At 41.3% G+C, this 18,337-nt stretch overlaps 2 protein-coding genes across 9 annotated transcripts in view; one reads left to right on the top strand and one right to left on the bottom strand.

Annotated features, from left to right (window-relative positions):
* The window catches only part of LOC124116842 (armadillo repeat protein deleted in velo-cardio-facial syndrome homolog), a 121,628-nt gene that overhangs the window by 9,416 nt on the left and 93,875 nt on the right, over positions 1 to 18,337 (top strand). The window lies entirely within an intron of this gene.
* LOC124116830 (proline-rich protein 4-like) lies at positions 1,389 to 5,602 on the bottom strand. Its single transcript, XM_046478369.2, has 3 exons — positions 5,279 to 5,602; positions 4,557 to 4,651; positions 1,389 to 1,443 (listed from the first exon to the last, which is right to left on the bottom strand). The coding sequence occupies exons 1-3, from the start codon at positions 5,600 to 5,602 to the stop codon at positions 1,389 to 1,391; spliced, it is 474 nt and encodes a 157-aa protein (XP_046334325.2).

The raw sequence follows: 18,337 nt of genomic DNA, 5'->3' as shown, positions 1-18,337 counted from the left end.
GTTTCTCTTTGCTATGACACAGATTGACTGTTCATATATATATGGTAATATATATATGTTGCTGTCCATATTTTCATCATGCAATGTTTACTATCTGGCTGTTATATTGACAGATTTGAGCAAATATGTAAACTTTGAAAAATGTTTATTAACTTTTCCCGTCCATCTAAACAACCAGACAGCACCTGAAGGTAGTTGTGTGAAAAGTAGGATATTCTCAGTCATCATTCCATGTGTAATCTTTTAAAGACAGAAATAATTGTGGTGTATTTACTTCTTGTCAGTCGTAGTGTTTATCTGATTAAGGTCAACAATTAGACCTCATTGGCACCTGTGTTATATTTAGAGACCAGGTTTAAATATTTTCCCACCTTGGGAGGGTGTACTGTGTAGCTAAGCTAGCAGCCCTTGGCTACCTCACACCTGGCTTCTAAACAGAGGCTGCCCCAATATCATTTGTTTTGACTTTTTACGTGGCTAGTGGTTGCAAATTTCAAATTTGAATGGAAAACAATGATGCTACAGAAAGCAGCTTGTGTCAGAGTGTTTCACAGGATGGATCTGTGTTTTGTCAGATGTTGTGAGAAACTATTACACACTTTGTCAGGGCAGTTTCGGTTGTCAGTACAGTGTCGGTTGATGCGGAAGTGTCTGTTGTCGGGCAGTGTCGGTTGTCATGGCAGTGTCGGTTGTCATGGCAGTGTCGGTTGTCGGAGCAGTGTCGGTCGTCAGGGCAGTGTTGGTCGTCAGGGCAGTGTTGGTTGTCAGGGCAGTGTCGGTCGTCAGGGCAGTGTCGGTCGTCAGGGCAGTGTCGGTTGTCTGGGCAATGATGGTCAACAGTTGGTATGTCATAACTTGAGACAATGTGTATTGGTCGGTCAGAATGGCTGGTGGGCCGAGTAACTCTACGTCGTCCATGATAAAGGATTTCTACATATTTAATGTGAGTAATATGTTTTTTTTATGCAACATATTTTTCTACATCAGTTCTAGTTCCAGCAGATCACCCAAGGGTCTGTAACCATAATAGTTCATTGGTTATAAATATTTTGTAGACTAAAAATTAAATTCATGAATGACTTTCTAAATTTTGCTGATGACTTTCACAGACACAGTAAGTTGTGATGGCCCCCAGTAATTGTTATTTTTCACGACACATGTTGTAAATTTTGCATCATTTCAATGCAAACAATAACAATAAGCCCGCAGAATGAAGTATTCATCGAATGAATTGCTTAGATTGAAAGCATGCTGTCACATGGGCGTCATGTGATGGCACACAACAACGCTATTTTAGTCCAATAATTATGACTGCAGACACTACATGGAGTGCAACTGACTTGCATCGTGACACTGACTTCTGAAATAGGTTTCACTCGGCATGTTTCTCATTGTCTTGAGTCATACATCAGGGCGATGAGGACGGGGATGTCTGTCTGTTGTCTGTGTGTACGACATCGACATGTCATTATGTGCTGTGAAGTCTTGGCGGAATTCACATGTCGACTGTGGCGGACATCAAGCCAAACCATCGCAGGAATGTTGTGTTTTTGTCACAGAAGTTGTATAATTAACGCTTTCTGGGTCTTGAGGTGGGAGAACAGCGGGATAATCTCCCCAGTCTGCACGATGAATGCTTCAGGTGCTTATCTAGGGTATTTTTAGCGCCAGGAATTTTTTGTATAACTTGCTAAATATTTGATTAATCAAAGCATAATACATTAAGTGAAAATGTATAACGACAAGGCCAACACGTGACCTTGACCCAGATGAATCAAGAATGAAGAATTTTTATTGTACAGAAGGGCAGGGTAGAAACTATCTACATATGGGGGTAAATATAACTATAAACATGAGAGGTAGGAATGCATGATGTACATTATATATGAGATATTCCATATTTTCATTCATGGTGTATAAACATTTATAGATATCATGAGGTAGCTGGCAGCATACACTTTAATAATGTATAGTAATGTTGTAGTTAAGATTTAAGGTCATATCTAGTCTGTCGTACAGACCCTGATACAAATATATATCAAATACAGTCCATGCAAGTCTATAATGTTTGGCAAGTCTAGATTACTGCAGTATGAAAATGAAGAGAGTCACTGGGCTCCCTTTTATGATATTTTTATTAAGATAACTGAACAACTGTTTTTATCCCCCGCCGCGCGAAAGCGCGAAGCGGGGGATATAGTATTCACGACCGTCCGTACGTCCGTCCGTACGTCCGTCCGTACGTCCCACCTGTTTGTTGCCGCGATATCTCAAGAACTAAACACTGGATTGTCTTCATATTTGGAACTATGGTGTATATACAGACTCCGCAGACACCAGTCGGTTTTGGTGACCTTGATCCCATTTTCAAGGTCACAGCAGACAAATCTGCTTTTAGAGTTGGAAAACGGTGTTGCCGCGATATCTCAAGAACTAAACACTGGATTGTCTTCATATTTGGAACTATGGTGTATATACAGACTCCGCAGACACCAGTCGGTTTTGGTGACCTTGATCCCATTTTCAAGGTCACAGCAGACAAATCTGCTTTTAGAGTTGGAAAACGGTGTTGCCGCGATATCTCAAGAACTAAACACTGGATTGTCTTCATATTTGGAACTATGGTGTATATACAGACTCCGCAGACACCAGTCGGTTTTGGTGACCTTGATCCCATTTTAAAGGTCACAGCAGGCAAATCTGCTTTTGGAGTTGGAAAACGGTGTTGCCGCGATATCTCAAGAACTAAACACTGGATTGTCTTCATATTTGGAACTATGGTGTATATACAGACACCGCAGACACCAGTCGGTTTTGGTGACCTTGACCCCATTTTCAAGGTCACAGCAGGCAAATCTGCTTTTGGAGTTAGAAAACGGTGTTGCCGCGATATCTCAAGAACTAATCGCTGGATTGTCTTCATATTTGGAACTATAGTGTATATACAGACACCGCATACACCTGTCAGATTTGGTGACCTTGACCCCATTTTCAAGGTCACAGCAGGCAAATCTGCTTTTGGAGTTGGAAAACGGTGTTGCCACAATATCTCAAGAACTAATCGCTGGATTGTCTTCATATTTGGTACTATGGTGTACAGGCGGGGGATATTTCGTCACTCTGTGACAAATACTTGTCTTTTCTGTATGATATGTTCATTTAAGAGACTAGATGTTAGTCTAGGTCATATCTAAATGTGTTTATTATAGAGGTTTTTTTTAATAAACATGTCAGAGATAATATGTGAAACATATTTTGCTTTTTCAGGTCAGGGGTTCAGGATACTTGCAAAGATTTTATTATCATTTAAAGATTTTGGCAGTTGAATAAATCTAGTGTTTGAAGAAGTAACTGTCTTTCGTACCGTTAAATTGGGCAGTACAAAAGGAGTTTTTCGCCTTCCATCTTGTCTAAGGTAAATAATTTACATATTCTTTAGTCGACAGGCGTGTTAGTGTGTTTTGTTGAGTGAGGGTATTTGTAACTTGGCCACAGGTCTGTTTGGGTCTCAGCCTGGCATAGTTCCAGTGTTGCATGTTCGGCCTCGTGTACCCATTTATTACGTACTTTGGTCTCATGGGACAAAGCCTTGGATCGTAATACGACAGATGTAAATAGTTGCCTCGATATCATATCACATTGCTTATGTTAAAACTGAAAGCTAAAACGTTGGTGCAAGGTGTGATCAGACTGATACTGTCGGTATTACAACTAATGAACACAAAGATGACCTTTTCTCCAGCGTGTGATAGTAACTGTACTCCCTTAACAAAGGTCACAGTAATTTCATATAACTTCAAACTAAATGGGCATTAAATTCTTTTTAATTCCGATAACTTAGATTTCAAACTTAGGATCCATGTTGAAGAATGTTACTTTGGCTTGTGCTTTGTTCAGGTGATCAAGGTGAGACAGGTGAGACAGGTGTGTTGTTTGAAGCTGAATCAGGCAGTTTAAACGAGGGGTGCTGAAAGTTAGCTTACGTAGGAACAGGGACATGTGTTTTGAAATAAAATGGATTATATTTCTAGGAGGGTCAGGGAAATTGTTCTTCCTTATTGTTAACATTGTCCTTGTGACAGTGGGATATTCTTCTATTTATGGCATGCCTAATCCCTATTTGTTTCGGCTGAGATGAGTTGTGAAAATCAAGCTGATATTCCTGATTGTTTGTTTAGCTGGGGAACGGTGAAAATAACTCTCCTGGAATCTTACTACAACTATAGTGTGGCATCAACTCACAATTTCTTACTATTAATGGAGATTATGTTAATGCTGTGTTGTGATACCAGACTTTATTTATATAGACTTGAGTGACTTGCAACATTGCCACTATATCACTAGCCTTGCTCCAAGGCTGTACTGAAAAAAAAGTCCATGGATGTGTGGTAATTCTATCCTAATAGGCAAGTCTAGATATGTGCACAGTACATCTAAGTACTCCAGTCTCTTATCAGGACAACTTGTCCTTATTATTTACATAATCTAGAAATTATGATTTAAACTAATAATTATTGCCTTAGAGACTTGAGCAAGTCTACTAGGTCACTACCTACCTGTAACAGGGCAGCTGTAGCAGCCAGATTGGACACACCCAGATCTGGATGGGGTCGTGTTCCGAGTTGTGGCGGGGCAGATAGAGAGCATCTTCCTGCCCGGAGACATGCTGGTGCCACAGTTTGATTGGCATGTCCATCACCCAGCTCCTGATGTCACTGCACTTGTACGCTGCCTCGCCTTCCGCGGACATTTAGTGGAAAGTTTTGCTTATTTCTTGAGTGTCCTGTTTGTATGTGGGTGGTTGTTGATATCAGTCTGTATGATTTGTGGGAACGAAACAACTTTGTATACCTATATCCATTGTTGCTTAGCAACAGAAGATAAGAGCAACATAATATTCTTGTATGGTGCAGACAGTGTCCGAAATAACTGCCTGCCCACCCGCCCGTGGCTGGTAAATTTTATGTTGGGCTGCATGAAATTTTCCTCCACCTGCCCGACTGTCTGGTAGATAATTTGGGACTACTTATGTATTCAGTTTTATTATAACTCCTTATAGAATCTCAGGGAATTGTTTGCATTATTTCGACTGAATCAAGATTTGTTTTGTCTCTAAGTTTTTGTGATTTTGGTGGCGATGGTGGAGGGGGTGGTGTGACGATGGTGGAGGGGGTGGGGTGGGGTGGTGACGATGGTGGAGGGGGTGGGGTGGGGTGGTGACGATGGTGGAGGGGGTGGGGTGGGGTGATGACGATGGTGGAGGGGGTGGGGTGGTGACGATGGTGAAGGGGGTGGGCAGGGGTGGTGACGATGGTTGAGGGGGTGGGGTATTGACGATGGTGGAGGGGGTGGGGTGGTGGAGGGGTGGGGATGTTGGCGCTGGTGGAGGGGGGTGGATTGGTGACGATGGTGGATTGGTGACGATGGTGGAGGGGTTTGGGTGGTGCAATGCTGGAGGGGGTGGGGTTGTGACGATGGTGGAGAGGGTGGGGTTGGCGATGGAGGTTGTTGGGCTGATGAGGAAGACATGTGCCTGTTGTCTAAAGAATGGATAGGTCAGCACAGGGAATGTGAAGCATGTAGAGATCATTAGTGCAGTCATTGTGGCAGTGTCTTGGAGGTCAGTTTGAGGAGTGGGTGGCTGGACAGAGGAGGGTGGTTCTGGTTTTTATCTGTAGTTATCAGTGCAATCTTTTCCTGAAACATTAATAACTGGCCACATTCATATCCTGGCCAGTGTGAATAACTCCGCTGTCCAAGTACCCTTGCCGGTGTATACAGAGCAATATCCCCTCCTTGAGCCTCCCTGGTTGGCTTCACTTTGATGTGGGTGGACACATATCATAATGAGGAAAAAGTATGGCTGCACAAAGATGGTTGGCGCCTTTGACCTTGAACAATATAAGATTTTCTATTACAGTATTAGGTTTTGACCAATTTTGTCTCTCAATATACACGTATACATGTTTGTCTGTGGGTGGGTTTGTTCTCCAGCATCACAGCTTGACCCAACATTCCACATTTATCATGTTGTTGTATCCGGCATGTCGGACAGTGTTTTGAATCCAAGATGGGGGGTTGTGTTTTCCTGTAGGAATGGTCAGCGTGGTCTTGTGAGTGTTACCTGTTGGGGGTAGGAGTGAGATTGATTAGAGAGCCCTGACCTCGAGATCACCTCCATGGCTGGTCCACCGCTCCCCCAGCTGGAGAAAACATGTGCATCATTAGGGGGCCATGTTGGTTGTTTTGGGAATGTCCTCTGTAGATTTCATTGTTGTCGTACATTGTTTGGACGGTTCAGGAAACTCACAAACAGATTAGATAGTTGTGCTTCACTGATTGAACGGAGTAATACAATATTTATTGGCAATATGAGATGTATGCTAATGTATATATAACAGTGTTTTGTCTCCACTAAATTGGGGAATCTGTCTGTCGGCTCTGTTAGGAACAGAATGGCCTTCCTGAAGTATGTGTCTGTGTTTCTTGTTTAACGCCACACTCAGCAGTATTCCAGCTACTTGGAAGAAGCCTGTCAATACTCCAATCTGGACCAGGCAATCCAGTGATCAACAACCAAGTCACTGAGCCTGACCACCCTACCTATGACGACCAACACAGGTTGCTGGGGGCCTATTCCAACCCAGAATCCCCGCTGGGGTCTTTATATGATGATATTTATTGAACATTCAACTGTAATAATAATAATTTAAACTCTTAGCAACCTTGACAGTGTTTGTAATTAAACCTGGAAGTCAGGGACACTCTGTCAAAGCCCTGTTGATGAGCATCTGTGTTTTCAGGGGTATCTGGAGAGGAATACCTAAAATCCTTAATTTGTAATTAAGATCAGCTTGTCGTGTCAAAGTATTTGTGAGATTAGGTTGAAATATGGTCAGCATTGACGCTAAATTTGGTATTGTTGACATTTTATTGAGTTATTTACATTTGGAATTACATGATTTCTACATATCAATAAATGCCTTCCCAAAGACGATGGTGCTATTTAGATGAAGGAGTGTTTGGCATCTGTAGAATGTATTGCCTATGTACAAGATCTTTGCAGCCTAAAGCCGAGCCCCAGGAAAAATCAGTATAAATTATACTGATGTTGTGTTGTGGGGCTTGGGCACTTAATTCATATACAATATATTCTGTTTATTTGCAATAACACTGTCTGGGTAAGGGTTGCCTAATCCCAACACTAGTCCCACCAAAAAGTCCTGAAGCCCACAACTATTGATCTTGTGGAATAAGAACTCGGATCTGCTCGCCAGGATTAATCCTCCAGCCTAAAATGCAACTCTTCTCAATAAGGGATTCTCTCCGCCCTGTTAGGATTTCACAGCCAGATTTGATTTAAGGGAGAGATTTGGCCCCTGCTGCTCACGGCGCGGGAGATGCTGATTGGCAGTGCCGGTACATTTGCATTCCAACGTCGTTGTTGCTGAGTCTTGTAGTGGAGTAGTGGTGTCCACCAACAGTGTTGTTGCTGTCACGTGTAGTGTGAAGTTATTGTGCTTGGTAATTGTGCATGGTTATTGTGCATGGTTATTCATTATTGTGAATGGTAATTTTTGCATGGCCGGTCTGGTAGCCTAGTGGTTAAGGGGTTCACTCGTCAGGCAGAAGACCCAGGTTCGATTCCCAACAATAACCATGTGTGAAGCCCATTTCTGGTGTTCCCTGTCATGATATTGCTGGAATATTGCTAAAAGCGATGTAAAAACCATACTCACTCACTTTTGCATGGTTATTGTGCTGAATCCTCAGGCAAGATTTATCAGACTGATTCTGATGCTCACACTATCAACCACTGGTTTGCCTCGTCCAGACTGGAGCTCCTTGCAGGGTTGAAGTAGTGCCGAGTCCCTTTCCCACAATCCTGTCACTTTATTGAGTGCAGGGTTATACATTGGTCTTCTAAACTGGGGGTCCAGAGGAATGCCAATTCAAGGGTCCTTACAGAAAATATGAGGGTCCTGTGAAGTAATTAAATGGTATAGAGTACTGTACTGTAAGATGCAATAATTACTTTACTTAAGGGACTCTGTATTTTGTGTCAAGAATGTGGTAGAACTTATTGTACGTCCCTCGGGATGCAATATATATTTTTTCTGCGTCCATTCTAAACATCTGTGCGTAATGGAGGCACATTTCGGCGTCTTGTAAAATCCTGGGGGTGTCCGGACCGCCTAATTATCAGGTTAATGTGCTTGCTTGTCAGACTGAAGGCCCGGATTGCAAGATTGTAAGAGTTGACGAAAATGGATCATCGTGCTGATTGATAATTGCTCATAATAGATAGAAACTAACAAGCTTAGTCCTACTCCTTATAATGATGACAATTAGCACAACCCTTAAAAATGGCAATCTTCTGCTAGTCTGTATGGTACCTTAGCTATTGGGCATTTAATTTAAGCAAAGACCACAGGACTAGTGCTAATTTATAACGCTGCTCATGGTGTCAACCACTGGTTGCCCGATTGGTTATCTACAAGCTGCCATCATCTGGCTGGAGTATTGCTCACTGTGGCGATCAACAACATTCGCTCGCTTGTATTCCATGTATTGTAAACGATCCACAAACTGTTGCTGCTCTCTGACCTTGGAAATGCAGCTATTGTTCCAGGTGTCGACCATATTGGCGGGCCGGCCGTGTGTCCCGTGTGTCGGTTCCCAGACATGTGTGGGGAATGTGCGGCACTATCAACACGGCATGCCTGGATGTAGACTCACAGGGTCCATACACATATACAGTTCCTGCAGCATCTGCGGACTTAGGGCGCCCGGTTACCTTTGTTTATTCTGATTGGATAAATTCTACAAATTCTGTAGTGTTATCATTTATTGTTGAGAGTTGGGAGGAAATGATGGCATGTTTCAGTCAAAGTATAAAAACTTCTCTTTATATGGCGACTAATGTAAGTTGAATTACGGATCAATCCAACTGGAACTGTTTATGCTAATTACCTGGACTGTTTCCCAGACGAGTGACAGTGTCTGGACCATGTAAGCTCCTCTTTGAATGAAAAATAATGTTTGAAAATGTAAATTATTGATATGGTTTTGTTTAAAAAACACCAAAATTATAGAAAATGTTATCTGAACCTCATGAATGATCTCAAATTAATGTTTTCATCACAGAAAGAAATATTAGCCATTGGAATATTTCTTCTAAGAACTCAATTTATTTGCAGATTAGACAAAATCTATAACAGATTTCATGTCATGGTACTCAATAAAACATGGATTCTCATCTTCATGACAGTCGGCTGGGTACGAGGTGAACAAGGAATATTTTGCTCAGGAATAAGTGATCTCTCCTGATTGTGGATAATATCAGTGTCTGGCACAGGTTTTCAGAGGCTTCAGAGTATAAGATCCTTTTTGGAAATGTTGCACTATAATTTGAGTATACTGACTTGTGTTCCGCCTGTGGCCTGAGTCACACAGTGTGTGGCCCAACATTACACATGGTCTGTGGGAAGGGATTTGTTGTGGGCTCATCTGCATAGAAGGTCAAGTCCTCATCAATAATTCAGTGAGAACTAAAGTTGTTCTATTTTGTGGTTGAATTTATATGGGATATATGCTGATGGGCAGTGCACCGCTTGACGTTGTCCGGGAGCTCAGCAAGTTATGTTACAGACGGGCAGAGAGTTCATAAGCAAGTTAATATGCCATTATTAACATTGACCAGAAAGGTTATTATTGGTTTCAGTTTTGTCAATCTTGTCGTTTTGTGTGATGCAGGATAGCCCAACAGGTCATGTGTTTGCTGGGCCCACAGAAGTTCAGTCTCCATCGGTTGCCTTTTAACTTCCGGCTTGGATTAGTCGGCAATAGCTCTTGTGACTAAAAGCAGAAACAAGTACATCAAAGTTACCAGTCTTTGTGATAATGTATAAGGTCAAGGGTCATGGTTGAGGTCTTGTCAGTGTCGATCGTGTGAATGTGGAGGTTTGGGTCAAGGTCGGGTAGAGGTTGAGGTTGGGGTTATGTCAGTGTCGATTGTGTAAATGTTGAGGTTTGGGTCAAGGTCGGGTAGAGGTTGAGGTCATGTCAGTGTCGATCGTGTGAATGTTGTGGTTTGTGTCAAGGTCGGGTAGAGGTTGAGGTTGAGGTTGAGGTTGAGGTTGAGGTCATGTCAGTGTCGATTGTGTGAATGTTGAGGTGTGGGTCATGGTCAGGTCAAGGTCGGGTTGTGGTCACAGTCTCACTCACTTGAAAGGAGAAGATGCTGTTTTGTATTGTAACCAGTGTAGAATGTATCCAGAACAGTTGGAGAACCTGACACAAAGTTCTTGTGGTAGCATTCCAACTATTAGCCATGGTGTAATTATCCTCACATTAGCAGGAAGCTGATGTTTTCCTATCTGTGAAGACATCAAAGCATCTGTGAACACTTGTGGCATGGTTGGCAAAATAAAGACTGTGAAATAACAAACATGGCTCTTATATCCTCCTTCTGCTGCTGGGGAAGTATGATTGGCTATTGATCGTTATCATTACTGGATCAGAGGGGTATACATAGTTTATCACGCTACCTGATGTATTTTTGATGAGCCAACATGCTTACTGATCAGAATCCAAATATTGGCCATTATGAATTACTTGATTTGATTCAGAATTAGTCTATGAGCTAACAGCGTGTGACAGATTGGTCATTGATGTTCGTCTGCTGTCTTAGACTGGAGAAAGTGGATGAAAGTGGGGATATTTATCAAGGCTTGTGGTTGTTTCATTTGACTCGTTGTAGATCCTAGCTACTGGGGCGGCACCAGACATTTATGAAATATGAACACAATGTCATGGTTTTGCGATAAATTGTTTTGATCAATTTCTGATAAGTAGACCTCCAAGTGAGTTTAATCAATAAAGAATTGTGGAGATAAGTGTTGGTTTGACTGTTATAGGAGACAAGCTTTTTACATTGATGTGAAATATTATAACAAACAACACTTATGGTGATCTAAAAGCAAGCATACTATATCTCTGACTGATGATTAGTTGATTATCCGACATTTGATCATTAGTTGATTATCACATCATTTGATCGTTTGTTGATCATCCATTTGATCATTGATAACCCACCATCCTTAGTTTATCATTCATCATTTGATCATTTGTTGATTATCCGACATTTGATCATTAGTTGATTATCACATCATTTGATCGTTTGTTGATCATCCATTTGATCATTGATAACCCACCATCCTTAGTTTATCATTCATCATTTGATCATTAATTGATCATCCACCATTTGATCATAGTTGATCATCCATTATGTGGTCATTGATCACCCATCATTTGATCATTTGCTGATCATCCACCATTTGATCATTAATTGATCATCCACCATTTGATCATGAGTTGATCATCCATCATGTGATCATTAATTGATCATCCACCATTTGATCATTGCTTGATCATACATCATGTGATCATCCATTATTTCCCTGATCATCAGCTGATCACTGATCATTTGCCTGATTGTGTAAATGCATCTGGATTTCTGATGTGATCAACATGTTGCTAATGAAGTGTTTACAACTTGGTATGCTACTTGGTATAGATCGACTTGTCCGTCACTCGGTGCATGGGACTGGATGGGGAATCATGTATGCTAGTTGGTCTAGATCGACCACTACGTCACTCAGTGCAGCAGCGGTAGAAACTAACATTTTGAGTCCACTAGTCCTTACAATGGTAAAATATAGTAAAACCCTTAAAAATGGCAAATTTCTACTCGTCCTTATGATACCTTAACTAATGGGTACTTTGGCAAGGACTACAGGACTAGTGCCAATTTCTAACGCTGGTGCAGGTGCAGACTGGTTGGCGAATCTTTCAACTGTGACCATAATCCCTGGACTGTGACCAACGTAGTGGCAAAAGTTGTAAGGTCAGTGATGCGTTACTCTTTATGTACTAATTATATATATTCACTGATGGGTGACTGCGACAGAAACATGGAGGTGCAGCCATCGGACAGGTAGGACTTGACAGGACTTGATAGGACTGGGTAGGTCTGGGTAGATCTGTGTTTGTAGAAGGGTGAAGTAGGTTTTGGTAGGTTTTGTTAGGACTGGGTACTTCTGGGTAGGACTGGGTAGGTCTGGATTTATCTGGGTTTGTAGAAGGGTGAAGGTTTTGGTAGGTTTTGTTAGGACTGGGTACTTCTGGTAAGGACTGGGTAGGAGGTCTGGGTACTTCTGGGTACTTCTGGGTACTTCTGGGTAGGACTGGGTACTTCTAGGTAAGACTGGGTTGATCTAGGTTTGTAGATGGGTGAAGTAGGTTTTGTTAGGACTGGGTACTTCTGGGTAGGTCTGGGTAGATCGGGTTTTTTAGAAGGGTGTAATAGGACTGGGTAAGTTTGGGTAGGACTGGTTACTTCTGGGGAGGACTTGGTACTTCTGGGTAGGGCTGGTTACTTCTGGGTAGGACTGGTTATTTCTGGGTAGGACTTGGTACTTCTGGGTAGGACTGGTTACTTCTGGGTAGGACTGGTTACTTCTGGGTAGGACTTGGTACTTCTGGGGAGGACTTGGTACTTCTGGTTAGGACTGGTTACTTCTGGGTAGGACTTGGTACTTCTGGATAGGACTTGGTACTTCTGGGGAGGACTTGGTACTTCTGGGTAGGACTGGGCAAGTTTTTGTTGGACTTGGGTGTGTGTGGTAGGGAAGGGTGGGGATAGTTGGTTTGATTCTACAAGATATCAATGTGTAGAGTGGCATGGGTGTTGAGGATGCAGTGTCTGTTGTGACAGTCAAAGGAAATAAAACAAATATATCCAATAAGTCCCCTGCAAGTCTACACTAATTTGGCAAGTCTAGATTTCTGAAAATGAATTGATTCTCTTGGCTTTTTTCTATTAGGAGATTAGAAGACAATTTAACAATTTCCAAGACTAAATGTAAGTCCATCATAGGTGACGAGTAACATAAGTTTCCTTTCAAATCAAATTGTGTCCTGTCCACTCAGATGTCACTGAGAACCTTGCAGATAGATATATCATTCTTGTAGTTTGGGTGAAATGATATTAATTTAGCCGAGTGTTTGTGGACTTCCTCACATTGAGTGTGGATCTACATCTCTCAGTTTGGGTATCTGGTTCCACCATCAGTTCAAATCAATACCAGACTTGTTGATTATCTGTGTTTACCTTTGAAGTCTCTGCGACAACGGGTCAGTCATCCTGCCTGCAGTGGCTCGGAGAAGCATAACTGGTTGAAACGGGGAGACTTGAGTCTACAGAGAAACCATTTCAATTCTTGGCTTCTTCATCTATAAACAAGTCATGCATGACCAAATTTTCATGAGTTATCATGGCAGTGGGTTTCACCAAAGTGGGTAGCATCTAAGACCTGCATCACTTCAGGCTTCCCACCCACATCAAACTGACATGCCGTGTTATGACTGGAATACTGGTTGTTATGGCCAAACTCATCAGTTGTCACATTGAGGTACTGCCGATAGTAACTAGCTGTCCAAACTGATCTGAGACATATATGAGACATATTCATATTTGAGACCTGTACATATTTGAGACATATTCGTATTTGAGACATATTCGTATTTGAGACATATTTGAGACATATTTGAGACATACATGAGACATACATGTTTGAGACACATACATATTTGAGACATATAGCCTGCAACCTCGGGGTATCGCGGTACTTGTCATGTACGCTAAACGGAACAAAATGCACTCACTAACCTTTATGTTTATTCGTGTTCTCTGTATGAGATATCATTAATGCATATTTTACTGATAAAAGTTCATTATTTACATTAGTAGCTCCGAGTAAAAGCCGGGCCTCGCGCTCTGTTTGACAAGGGAGAGAACTCCATCGTATCGCGGTACAGAGAAAAGTTGTGTATGGAGGTCCGAAATTGGACAAAAAGAGGACATAATTCTACCAACCACTTGGTATGATCATGCCAGACATCAGTGATTTGTCCAGACAAGTGCAAAGACAACACACGTAAAATTCTAAATGTGTTATCAGTAATAGGTATTCAATGCATATTAACCGAAAAGTAAGAGAAAAATATTTTTATAAGTCAACATCAAAATATCAGAAATGATATTTTAAGATTGTTTAAAAAAAATTGGATGACAATAATTTTTCACAAAATGTTAAAATGTTAAAAGTCAACAATAAATATATAAAAAGCACTCCTAGTATGCCCAAAGTATGTATTTATCTTTTGGTTACTAGTGAAGAAAGTATTTCTAAGTTTGGCATTATGGCCCTTATGATCTCCCAATAGTTTCTGGGCACAGAGCGGGAAAAATTGTGCGGACTACGTAACTTCCGTTACCTCATTAGTCGCCATGAATATGCAGATGATCTAGTTTAGGTCGATAGAGAAAGTTTACTTGGGGAACTGCGGGTTATATCGTTGGCCATTGATAGATAGGGGTAAGGCAATTTTACAACAGATGCCAGAAATATGTATCAACGGATTAATAACTCCTTACTTACAGCAGACGGAACATTCCGAGGAAATTGAAATTGTTTACGAAGTCAGCAGTTCCTGGTTACTGATTAGCATTAATAGACAGCTGCTAAGAGGCGTGTCCCGCGTGAACCACCGGAAATCACAAATGCCGCGATACGATGAATGCCGCGGTACCATGGGGTCCGAGTATTCATATTTGAGACTTATTTGAGACATACATATTTGAGACACATACATATTTGAGACACATACATATTTGAGACATACATATTTGAGGCACATACATATTTGAGACATACATATTTGAGACATATACATATTTGAGACATATTTGAGACATATACATATTTGAAACATACGTATTGGAGACATACATTTTTGAGACGTAGATATTCAAGATGTGTACATATTTGAAACATACATATTTGAAACGTGTACATATTTGAATTGTGTACAGATTTCAGACATACATATTTGAGATGTGTACATATTTGAAACATAAAAGATTTGAGACGTGTACAGATTTGAGACTTGTTCATATTTGAGACGTGTTCATATTTGGCATTGCCATACTTTTACCCTGAGGCAGAAACAGTCATACAGAAGTAAATGCCAGTTTCTATTGCAAATCATTGGGAAACCGAAGTTCCAGGATGTGCATTGCAAAATATATATCCCGAGGTAGATCATGTGACCACATTCATCACTGTCAGATGGGGGATTACGGTAGTATTGGCAGAGTGTTTAAGGTCGAGGACAGACTTTGAAGGAGACGTTGGCATTTATCCAAAGGTAAAAGCTGATTAAGTATTTCCAGAATACAGTGGATACGTACTTGTGGAAACACAATAGCAGGATGTATATTTAATGTACTTTTTGAGGCCTGAATTACCATTTCAGCTGTAGATAATGTAGCTTATTAGCTTATCTGTATTGGTGTGAGGACATGTTGGAAGCTGGTACTGAGTCCTTGACACAAGCAGAAGAACTCATTCTCTCCTTCTAAATCATTTCTGTGATGCGTTGAGCAAAAGAAAAACATTAATATGTAACATTATGCTTCAGCTTGTAATCATATTACAATTTTGTTATCTGAATTGCAGACATGTGTATCAAACATACACATTTGCAGACCATTGATGACACTTCTTAAGCTTTTGTGGATATTTAAGTCCTTCCATGTTCAAAGTTTGGCAGTTTGCTCACCTCCGTCCAGACGGTATTGCAGTGACAGCAAGGTCACGGTAGAGCTGAAAGCAAGGTCACATGCTGTCTGCTCCTGGACTTGATTCATCAAACTGTGATGTGTACGGTGACAGTCAGCTTATTAAATGACGTGCAGCAGATGTATAGATAAGTAGAAGATTCTTGATGGTTGACTTAAATGTCACAGTAGAAGTTCTAATGACAAACATATTCAAGACAGACATGTTCCAGACAGACATGTTCCAGACAGACATGTTCCAGACAGACATGTTCCAGCCGGCTGGAGTCTGATCTAGAGAATGCTCCTCAGGAATCACAGGGACAGGGTTCAACAATCAAGATACAAAATTACATATTTTTTATTGTGCAAACAAAGACCTAGGATTATCTATATGTATTTCAGATTTATTTGAAGTTGTATTCAGGATAGCAGATTATTTCTATGTTACCATGGTTACTCAGTTCGTTATTTATAAACAGTAGACTAAATATTTCTGTGATCTTAATTAAGGCTTTCAAAATAATCATATTTTAAGGAAAGAGCATTAAATAGTCACTATAAGATATGAATATTTACTACAAGGCATCAGATAGTGTTCTTCATCTTCAAGGATGGAGCAGTGATCACAGAGACGTTCATCCAAAGATGTAGGTGGTCTTCTTCAAACATGGATCATGAAAAAATCACTAAACGTCTTTGAAAATGTTATTTTCAAGCATACTATTTGAAATTATTAAGACTGTTGAAATGGGTAATTGAACACAAAGATTTTCATTCACTACACTGCACAACATTTTTTGCTCTGATATCTGCAAATTAACAATGATTAATCACATGATTTATGAATATGTTGAGGCCTTCCGAATGAGGGCCCCACCCTTCCTGGAGGCTGTAGGGTTATAAACATAGGCTGCTCCTGAACCTGTCAGCAGTGTATTGGATAAACCTGACATGCCAAGGGAGGGTAAAACATTCACCACTTCAACATTAACCTGTTTTCATTTTGAACACTGTCACACAAAACACTGCAACTAGATGTTTTAATACAAGGCACATGAGGAAGGGGTTGTGCCAAGCAATGAGGATTTTATTTTCGCAACCATGTCGTACGTGTCATAAAGGCCGTTTTTCAACTAGCTTTCAAGTCGGCTTAAACTATTCTGCCATACAGTGTTAGTGTCTCAGTGACCATGGCAGATTGAGAAATTGATTTCTAGCGAAAACTATCTATTTTTAAAGTTGAACATTCCTTTCAAGTAATCTGATAATTTGAAAGAGAAGCACTCCAGGATGCATGTTTCCAGAACTACCAAGTGGCTTGCTGGGTGTGTGGACATCAGTCAGGTGCTGGGTGTGTGGACATTCAGTCAGGTGCTGGGTGTGTGGACATCAGTCAGGTGCTGGGTGTGTGGACATTCAGTCAGGTGCTGGGTGTGTGGACATTCAGTCAGGTGCTGGGTGTGTGGACATTCAGTCAGGTGCTGGGTGTGTGGACATTCAGTCAGGTGCTGGGTGTGTGGACATTCAGTCAGGTACTGGGTGTGTGGCTTGCTGGGTGTGTGGACATTCAGTCAGGTGCTGGGTGTGTGGACATTCAGTCAGGTACTGGGTGTGTGGCTTGCTGGGTGTGTGGACATTCAGTCAGGTGCTGGGTGTGTGGACATTCAGTCAGGTACTGGGTGTGTGGCTTGCTGGGTGTGTGGACATTCAGTCAGGTACTGGGTGTGTGGCTTGCTGGGTGTGTGGACATTCAGTCAGGTACTGGGTATAAGACTAGGTTAGTTTATTGCTTGGTATGAAAGAAGGTTTTGTAGAAGAAGTGTTGAGATAGATCTCGATCTGTATTTGTGGGAAAGGCAGGCAGGTTCTTGATAGGCCACTTTGGTACAATATGTGAGATAAATTATGTGAGAGACATTGTCTGAGATACATTGTGTGACATTGTCCGACATTGTGTGAGATACATTGTGTGACATTGTGTGAGATAAATTGTTCGTGAAATGTTTGATGTATCGTTGCTCATGTGTTGAGTCACTGTTTTGTGTGGTTCAGATTTGACGGCCACTTGATGTTGCTTTAATATTGCTGACCTGCATAAAACAACATTCACTTACTCTCTGAGCTGAAACTAGTGATCTTGTGAGTTCTGTCATTCAGTTCTGTCTGCTCCAGGTTGTGTCTGGTGTGGTGTGTTTGAAGGTGTTGTTGATACATGGTCAGTGGGTGTTGTGTTTGCTTCAGTTTTTTTAAGGTTGGTGGTAGCCTTGAAGCTAAGCTTTTGTTCTTCGCTCGTTCACTGGAATATTGCTAAAAGCAGCACTCACTCACTCACTCACTCACTCACTCACTCACTCACTCACTCACTCACTCACTCACTCACTCACTCACTCGACCCGTGAAGATTCCGGGGTAGAACAGGTCTTCAGCAACCCATACTTGCCGTAAAAGACGACTATGCTTGTCGTAAAAGGTGACTAACGGGATTGGGTGGTCAGACTCGCTGACTTGGTTGATACATGTCATCGATCCCAATTGCGTGGATCGATGTTTATGATGTCAATCACTGGATTGACTGGTCCTGACTCGATTATTTTACAGACCGCCTTCATATTCCTGGATTATTGCTGAGTCCGGCGTTAAACAAAGAAA

The sequence above is a fragment of the Haliotis rufescens genome, unplaced genomic scaffold (assembly GCF_023055435.1).
Source record: "Haliotis rufescens isolate VD_foot unplaced genomic scaffold, xgHalRufe1.0.p SCAF_6, whole genome shotgun sequence".
NCBI lineage: Eukaryota > Metazoa > Mollusca > Gastropoda > Lepetellida > Haliotidae > Haliotis > Haliotis rufescens.
The sequence above is the reverse complement of the archived record's forward strand: the minus strand, read 5'-3'. Positions and strand labels throughout refer to the sequence as shown.